This window comes from Oncorhynchus masou, unplaced genomic scaffold (genome assembly GCF_036934945.1).
Source record: "Oncorhynchus masou masou isolate Uvic2021 unplaced genomic scaffold, UVic_Omas_1.1 unplaced_scaffold_4347, whole genome shotgun sequence".
In the NCBI taxonomy this organism is placed as follows: domain Eukaryota; kingdom Metazoa; phylum Chordata; class Actinopteri; order Salmoniformes; family Salmonidae; genus Oncorhynchus; species Oncorhynchus masou.
The window spans coordinates 1-9,092 of record NW_027010739.1 but is presented as its reverse complement, the minus strand read 5'-3'; the positions used below and the strand labels follow the sequence as shown (position 1 = coordinate 9,092).

At 54.9% G+C, this 9,092-nt stretch overlaps 1 protein-coding gene across 1 annotated transcript; it reads left to right on the top strand.

Annotated features, from left to right (window-relative positions):
• The first annotated feature begins 381 nt into the window (after positions 1-381).
• On the top strand, positions 382-8,349 carry LOC135535030 (collagen alpha-1(III) chain-like). The gene is made up of 2 exons (XM_064961771.1): positions 382-2,964; positions 8,239-8,349. The coding sequence occupies exons 1-2, from the start codon at positions 382-384 to the stop codon at positions 8,347-8,349; spliced, it is 2,694 nt and encodes an 897-aa protein (XP_064817843.1).
• The last annotated feature ends 743 nt before the right edge of the window (positions 8,350-9,092 follow it).

Sequence of the window (9,092 nt, the reverse complement as noted above, 5' to 3'; positions counted from 1 at the left end):
GGACAGGACTATATCAGTGAGAAGGCATCACATATTCTGACTGATCCGTTTTCAAACATGATCATGTTTAGACTGTAAATCTTCCATAGTCCTGAAAACATTGCAACATACTAGATATGTTCAGCCCAACTCCCAAGACGCATGTTGTGTCTACTGGAGACAAACCTTTCTGCTGAAGTTCTGGAGCGATATGCTGCAACACCTCCACAGCAGTTAACACATCAGTCCTCTGCAGGGAAGCAGCTGTCACATTAACAATTAGTAAAGACAGCCAGTTGACAGCAGATCCTGGAAGTGTCAGTATACAATTCAAGGAGGGATGCCCCCGGGGGCCATGGAACCAAACAAGACTCAGGAGGAGGAGGGGTGCCCCCGGGGGACATGGAACCAAACAAGATTCAGAGGAGGAGGGATGCCCCCAGGGGCCATGGAACCAAACAAGACTCAGGAGGAGGAGGGATGCCCCCAGGGGCCATGGAACCAAACAAGATTCAGAGGAGGAGGGATGCCCCCAGGGGCCATGGAACCAAACAAGACTCAGAGGAGGAGGGATGCCCCCGGGGGCCATGGAACCAAACAAGACTCAGAGGAGGAGGGATGCCCCCGGGGGCCATGGAACCAAACAAGACTCAGGAGGAGGAGGGATGCCCCCAGGGGCCATGGAACCAGACAAGACTCAGGAGGAGGAGGGATGCCCCCAGGGGCCATGGAACCAAACAAGACTCAGGAGGAGGAGGGATGCCCCCGGGGGCCATGGAACCAAACAAGACTCAGGAGGAGGAGGGATGCCCCCGGGGCACATGGAACCAAACAAGACTCAGAGGAGGAGGGATGCCCCCAGGGGCCATGGAACCAAACAAGACTCAGGAGGAGGAGGGATGCCCCCGGGGGACATGGAACCAAACAAGACTCAGAGGAGGAGGGATGCCCCCGGGGGACATGGAACCAAACAAGACTCAGAGGAGGGATGCCCCCGGGGGCCATGGAACCAAACAAGACTCAGGAGGAGGAGAGATGCCCCCAGGGGCCATGGACCCAAACAAGACTCAGGAGGAGGAGGGATGCCCCCGGGGGACATGGAACCAAACAAGACTCAGAGGAGGGGTGCCCCCGGGGGACATGGAACCACACAAGACTCAGAGGAGGGATGCCCCCAGGGGACATGGAACCAAACAAGACTCAGAGGAGGGATGCCCCCAGGGGCCATGGAACCAAACAAGACTCAGAGGAGGAGGGATGCCCCCGGGGGACATGGAACCAAACAAGACTCAGAGGAGGGATGCCCCCGGGGGCCATGGAACCAAACAAGACTCAGGAGGAGGAGAGATGCCCCCAGGGGCCATGGACCCAAACAAGACTCAGGAGGAGGAGGGGTGCCCCCAGGGGCCATGGAACCAAACAAGACTCAGGAGGAGTAGGGATGCCCCCGGGGGACATGGAACCAAACAAGACTCAGAGGAGGGGTGCCCCCGGGGGACATGGAACCACACAAGACTCAGGAGGAGGAGGGGTGCCCCCGGGGGACATGGAACCAAACAAGACTCAGAGGAGGGATGCCCCCAGGGGACATGGAACCAAACAAGACTCAGAGGAGGGGTGCCCCCAGGGGCCATGGAACCAAATAAGACTCAGAGGAGGGATGCCCCCAGGGGCCATGGAACCAAACAAGACTCGGAGGAGGAGGGATGCCCCCAGGGGCCATGGAACCAGACAAGACTCGGAGGAGGAGGGATGCCCCCAGGGGCCATGGAACCAAACAAGACTCAGGAGGAGGAGAGATGCCCCCAGGGGCCATGGACCCAAACAAGACTCAGGAAGAGGAGGGATGCCCCCAGGGGCCATGGACCCAAACAAGACTCAGGAGGAGGAGAGATGCCCCCAGGGGCCATGGACCCAAACAAGACTCAGGAGGAGGAGGGATGCCCCCAGGGGACATGGACCCACACAAGACTCAGAGGAGGAGGGGTGCCCCCAGGGGACATGGAACCAAACAAGACTCAGAGGAGGGATGCCCCCGGGGGCCATGGAACCAAACAAGACTCAGGAGGAGGAGAGATGCCCCCAGGGGCCATGGACCCAAACAAGACTCAGGAGGAGGAGGGATGCTGCCAGGGGCCATGGAACCACACAAGACTCAGGAGGAGGAGGGATGCCCCCGGGGGACATGGAACCAAACAAGACTCAGAGGAGGGGTGCCCCCTGGGGACATGGAACCACACAAGACTCAGGAGGAGGAGGGGTGCCCCCGGGGGACATGGAACCAAACAAGACTCAGAGGAGGGATGCCCACAGGGGACATGGAACCAAACAAGACTCAGAGGAGGGGTGCCCCCAGGGGCCATGGAACCAAATAAGACTCAGAGGAGGGATGCCCCCAGGGGCCATGGAACCAAACAAGACTCAGGAGGAGGAGGGATGCCCCCGGGGGCCATGGAACCAAACAAGACTCAGAGGAGGAGGGATGCCCCCGGGGGCCATGGAACCAAACAAGACTCAGGAGGAGGAGGGATGCCCCCAGGGGCCATGGAACCAAACAAGACTCAGGAGGAGGAGGGATGCCCCCGGGGGACATGGAACCAAACAAGACTCAGAGGAGGAGGGATGCCCCCGGGGGACATGGAACCAAACAAGACTCAGAGGAGGGATGCCCCCGGGGGCCATGGAACCAAACAAGACTCAGAGGAGGAGGGATGCCCCCGGGGGCCATGGAACCAAACAAGGCTCAGGAGGAGGAGGGATGCCCCCGGGGGCCATGGAACCAAACAAGACTCAGAGGAGGAGGGATGCCCCCGGGGGCCATGGAACCAAACAAGACTCAGGAGGAGGAGAGATGCCCCCAGGGGCCATGGACCCACACAAGACTCAGAGGAGGAGGGATGCCCCCGGGGGACATGGAACCAAACAAGACTCAGGAGGAGGAGGGATGCCCCCGGGGGACATGGAACCAAACAAGACTCAGAGGAGGTGTGGAGTGTGTGTTTTGAAAAACTCAGCTGGGATGGTGGGTGAGTTCTAGTGGTTAATTAACCAGGAAAACATTTTGACACTTAGTCACCGTTCATTTCTTCAACAAAACGTTCCTCTCCCACTACAACACTACTGAAGTAGCCACCAACACACACACACACACACACTCACGCGCGCACAAACACGGCATGCACCTCCCCACCACTACCACCTGTCATGCCCACGGCTACTGAAATATTCACCTTGTGTATGTCTGTGCTTGACAAACGGTTTCTGTCTGTTCTTCATTTGGCAACTCAATCTCTTGCTCTCTTTCTTTCTCTCTCTGACTCTCTCGCTTTCCCCCTCTCTCTATCTCCCTCTCTGTCTCTCTCTACCCCCCCCTCTCTCTCTCTCTCTCTCTGCTCTCTCTCTCGTTTCTCTCTGTCCATCCCTGCTCTCTCTCTCTCTCTCTCTCTCTCTCTCTCTCTCTCTGTGTCTCTACAAAGCAGACACTAGTCTATTTTATAAACAGAGGAAGATGATTCAAAAGAGGGAGGAAAGAAAGAAGAGAAAAGAACGTCATGCTAAGTTGAGGAAGATATCTGCTGGTGGTGAACCAGAGAGATAAGAGTGAACCAGTGAGATGAGAGTGAACCAGTGAGATGAGAGTCAACAAGAGAGATAAGAGTGAACCAGAGAGATAAGAGTGAACCACAAAGATAAGAGTGAACCACAGAGATAAGAGTGAACCAGAGGTGAACCAGTGAGATGAGAGTGAACAAGAGAGATAAAAGTGAACTACTCCTCTCCTCTCTACTCCTCTCCTCTCTACTCCTCTTCACTCCTCTTTACTCCTCTCCTCTCTACTCTTCTCCACTCCCCTCCTCTCCTCTCTACTCCTCTCCTCTCTACTCCTCTTCACTCCTCTTTACTCCTCTCCTCTCTACTCTTCTCCACTCCCCTCCACTCCTCTCCACTCCTCTCCACTTATGTCTACTCCTCTCCTCTCTACTCCTCTCCACTTCTCTCTACTCCTCTCCTCTCCACTCCTCTCCACTTCTCTCTACTTCTCTCTACTTATCTCCTCTCCACTCCTCTCTACTCCTCTCCTCTCCTCTAAACTCCTCTCCACTCCACACTGCTCCTCTCCACTTCTCTCTCTACTCCTCTCCTCCTCTCCTCTCTCTGCTCCTCTCCACTCCTCTCTCTACTCCTCTCCCACTCCTCTCTAGTCCCCCTACTCCTCTCTACTCCTCTCTGCTCCTCTAGTCCTCTCCACTCCCCTCTCTACTCCTCTCTCTACTCCTCTTTCTTCTCCTCTCCCACGCCTCTCTACTACTCTCTCTTCTCCTCTCCCAATCCTCTCTAGTCCCCCCTACTCCTCTCTACTCCTCTCCACTTCTCTCCTCTCTACTCCTCTCCACTTCTCTCTACTCCTCTCCTCTCCACTCCTCTCCACTTCTCTCTACTTATCTCATCTCTACTCCTCTCCACTCCTCTCTACTCCTCTCCTCTACTCCTCTCCTCTCTACTCCTCTTCACTCCTCTTTACTCCTCTCCTCTCTACTCTTCTCCACTCCCCTCCACTCCTCTCTACTCCTCTCCTCTCTACTCCTCTTCACTCCTCTTTACTCCTCTCCTCTCTACTCTTCTCCACTCCCCTCCACTCCTCTCCACTCCTCTCCACTTATGTCTACTCCTCTCCTCTCTACTCCTCTCCACTTCTCTCTACTCCTCTCCTCTCCACTCCTCTCCACTTCTCTCTACTTATCTCCTCTCCACTCCTCTCTACTCCTCTCCTCTCCTCTAAACTCCTCTCCACTCCACACTGCTCCTCTCCACTTCTCTCTCTACTCCTCTCCTCCTCTCCTCTCTCTGCTCCTCTCCACTCCTCTCTCTACTCCTCTCCTCTCTACTACTCTCCCACTCCTCTCTAGTCCCCCTACTCCTCTCTACTCCTCTCTGCTCCTCTAGTCCTCTCCACTCCCCTCTCTACTCCTCTCTCTACTCCTCTTTCTTCTCCTCTCCCACGCCTCTCTACTACTCTCTCTTCTCCTCTCCCACTCCTCTCTAGTCCCCCCTACTCCTCTCTACTCCTCTCCACTTCTCTCCTCTCTACTCCTCTCCACTTCTCTCTACTCCTCTCCTCTCCACTCCTCTCCACTTCTCTCTACTTATCTCATCTCTACTCCTCTCCACTCCTCTCTACTCCTCTCCTCTACTCCTCTCCTCTCCACACTGCTCCTCTCCACTCCTCTCCACTTCTCTCTCTACTCCTCTCCTCTCTACTCCTCTCCTCTCTCTGCTCCTCTCCCACTCCTCTCTACTACTCTCTCTTCTCCTCTCCCACTCCTCTCTAGTCCCCCCTACTCCTCTCTACTCCTCTCCTCTCCTCTCTACTCCTCTCCTCTCCTCTCTACTCCTCTCCACTCCTCTCCTCCTCTCCACTCATCTCCTCTCCTCTCCTCTCTACTCCTCTCCTCTCCTCTCTACTCCTCTCCTCTCTACTCCTCTCCACTCCTCTCCACTCCTCTCTCTGCTTCTCTCCCACTCCTCTCTAGTCCCCCCAACTCCTTTCTACTCCTCTCCTCTCAATTCCTTTCCTCTCCCCTCTACTCCTCTCCCCTCTACTCCTCTCTACTCCTCACCTTTCTACTCCACTCCTCTCTACTCCTCTCCTCTCTACTCCTCTCCTCTCTACTCCTCTCTACTCCTCTCTCTACTCCTCTCCTCTCCTCTCTACTCCTCTCCACTCCTCTCTACTCCTCTCCTCTCTACTCCTCTCTACTCCTCTCTCTGCTTCTCTCCCACTCCTCTCTAGTCCCCCCTACTCCTCTCTACTCCTCTCCTCTCCTCTCTACTCCTCTCCTCTCCTCTCTACTCCTCTCCACTCCTCTCCTCCTCTCCTCTCTACTCCTCTCCTCTCCACTCTACTCCTCTCCACTCCTCTCTACTCCTCTCCTCTCCTCTCTACTCCTCTCCTCTCCTCTCTACTCCTCTCCTCTCTACTCCTCTCCTCTCTACTCCTCTCCACTCCTCTCTACTCCTCTCCTCTCCTCTCTACTCCTCTCCACTCTACTCTACTCCTCTCTTCTCCTCTCCTCTCTACTCCTCTCCACTCCTCTCTACTCCTCTCCTCTCTACTCCTCTCCTTTCTACTCCACTCCTCTCTACTCCTCTCCTCTCCTCTCTACTCCTCTCCTCTCTACTCCTCTCCACTCCTCTCTACTCCTCTCCTCTCTCTGCTCCTCTCTCTACTCCCCTCTACTCCTCTCCACTCCTCTCTCTGCTTCTCTCCCACTCCTCTCTAGTCCCCCCAACTCCTTTCTACTCCTCTCCTCTCTATTCCTCTCTACTCCTCTCCTCTCTACTCCTCTCCACTCCTCTCTACTCCTCTCCTCTCTACTTCTCTCCTCTCCTCTCTACTCCTCTCCTCTCTACTCCTCTCCACTCCTCTCTACTCCTCTCCTCTCCTCTCTACTCCTCTCCTCTCTACTCCTCTCCTCTCTACTCCTCTCCACTCTACTCCTCTCCACTCCTCTCTACTCCTCTCCTCTCCTCTCTACTCCTCTCCACTCTACTCCTCTCCTCTCTACTCCTCTCCTCTCTACTCCTCTCCTTTCTACTCCACTCCTCTCTACTCCTCTCCACTCCTCTCTACTCCTCTCCTCTCTCTGCTCCTCTCTCTGCTCCTCTCTCTACTCCCCTCTACTCCTCTCCACTCCTCTCTCTGCTTCTCTCCCACTCCTCTCTAGTCCCCCCAACTCCTTTCTACTCCTCTCCTCTCTATTCCTCTCTACTCCTCTCCTCTCTACTCCTCTCTACTCCTCTCTACTCCCCTCTACTCCTATCTCTACTCCCCTCTACTCCTCTCCACTCCTCTCTCTGCTTCTCTCCCACTCCTCTCTAGTCCCCCCAACTCCTTTCTACTCCTCTCCTCTCTATTCCTTGCCTCTCTACTCCTCTCCCCTCTACTCCTCTCTACTCCTCTCCTTTCTACTCCACTCCTCTCTACTCCTCTCCTCTCTACTCCTCTCCTCTCCTCTCTCTACTCCTCTCCTCTCCTCTCTACTCCTCTCCACTCCTCTCTACTCCTCTCCTCTCTACTCCTCTCCACTCCTCTCTACTCCTCTCCTCTCTACTTCTCTCCTCTCCTCTCTACTCCTCTCCTCTCTACTCCTCTCTACTCCTCTCCTCTCCTCTCTACTCCTCTCCTCTCCTCTCTACTCCTCTCCACTCCTCTCTACTCCTCTCTACTCCTCTCCACTCCTCTGTACTCCTCTCTACTCCTCTCCTCTCCCCTCCTCTCCTCTCTACTCCTCTCCTCTCTACTCCTCTCCACTACTCTCTACTCCTCTCCTCTCCTCTCTACTCCTCTCCTCTCCTACTCTCCTCTCTACTCCTCTCCTCTCCTCTCTACTCCTCTACACTCCTCACCACTCCTCTCCTCTCCTCTCTACTCCTCTCCTCTCCTCTCTACTCCTCTCCACTCTTCTCCTCTCCACTCCTCTCTACTCCTCACCTCTCCTCTCTCTGCTCCTCTCTCTGCTCCTCTCTCTACTCCCCTCTACTCCTCTCCACTCCTCTCTCTGATTCTCTCCCACTCCTCTCTAGTCCCCCCAACTCCTTTCTACTCCTCTCCTCTCTATTCCTTTCCTCTCCCCTCTACTCCTCTCCCCTCTACTCCTCTCTACTCCTCCCCTCTCTACTCCTCTCCTCTCCTCTCTCTACTCCTCTCCTCTCCTCTCCTCTCTACTCCTCTCCACTCCTCTCCTCTCCACTCCTCTCCTCTCTACTCCTCTCCACTCCTCTCCTCTCTACTTCTCTCCTCTCCTCTCTACTCCTCTCCTCTCTACTCCTCTCCACTCCTCTCTACTCCTCTCCTCTCTACTCCTCTCCTCTCCGCTCTACTCCTCTCCTCTCTACTCATCTCCACTCCTCTCCACTGCTCTCTACTCCTCTCCTCTCCTCTCTACTCCTCTCCACTCTACTCCTCTCCTCTCCACACTACTCTCCTCCTCACTCCTCTCTACTCCTCTCCTCTCCTCTCTACTCCTCTCCTTTCTACTCCACTCCTCTACTCCTCTCCTCTCTACTCCTCTCCTCTCCTCTCTACTCCTCTCCTCTCCTCTACTCCTCTCCACTCCTCTCTACTCCTCTCCTCTCTACTCCTCTCCTCTCCTCTCTCCTCTCTACTCCTCTCCTCCTCTCCTCTCCTCTCTACTCCTCTCCTCTCCACTCCTCTCTACTCCTCTCCTCTCCTCTCTACTCCTCTCCACTCCTCTGTAGACACGTCCCCCGCCGCACCACCACCACTGGTCTGCTGACGAATACTCCATCCGCTGTGCCTTCAACCGGCCTCCGTCGGAGCAGACGCTTCTACTAGCCCCGGACTACTAACTTTAAAACGCCTTATCGCCCACGTGCGTAGTAACGACTACTCCGGGGCTCCCCTGTTCTTTCTATTTCTGCCCCCTGGACCCTATGATCACATGGCTACATAGCTGTCCATTAATCACGGTACTCCATTCTGTTTGTTTTTTGTTTGTTTATCTGTCGGCCCCAGCCGTGAACTCAGGCTCTGTGTGTAGATAACCGACCCTCTCTGCCTAGTCACGCCATTTTACCTGTTGTTGTTGTTGTTTTAGCTGATTAGCTGTTGTTGTCTTACCCGTTGTTGTCTAGGCTAGCTCTCCCAATCAACACCTGTGATTACTTTATGCCTCGCAGTATTTACATTTTACATTTAAGTCATTTAGCAGACGCTCTTATCCAGAGCGACTTACAAATTGGTGAATTCACCTTCTGACATCAGTGGAAGAGCCACTTTACAATAGTGCATCTAAATCATTTAAGGGGGGTGAGAAGGATTGCTTTATCCTATCCTAGGTATTCCTTGAAGAGGTGGGGTTTCAGGTGTCTCCGGAAGGTGGTGATTGACTCCGCTGTCCTGGCGTCGTGAGGGAGTTTGTTCCACCATTGGGGGGCCAGAGCAGCAAACAGTTTTGACTGGGCTGAGCGGGAACTGTACTTCCTCAGTGGTAGGGAGCGAGCAGGCCAGAGGTGGATGAACGCAGTGCCCTTGTTTGGGTGTAGGGGCCTGATCAGAGCCTGGAGGTACTGCGGTGCTGTTCCCCTCACAG

Coding starts and splice junctions, on each gene's coding strand:
- LOC135535030 (XM_064961771.1), top strand. CDS start 382: ATGGAACCAAACAAGATTCAGAGGAGGAGGGATGCCCCCAGGGGCCAT. Junction 2,965..8,238: donor CCAAACAAGACTCAGAGGAG/GTGTGGAGTGTG, acceptor ACTCCTCTGTAG/ACACGTCCCCCGCCGCACCA.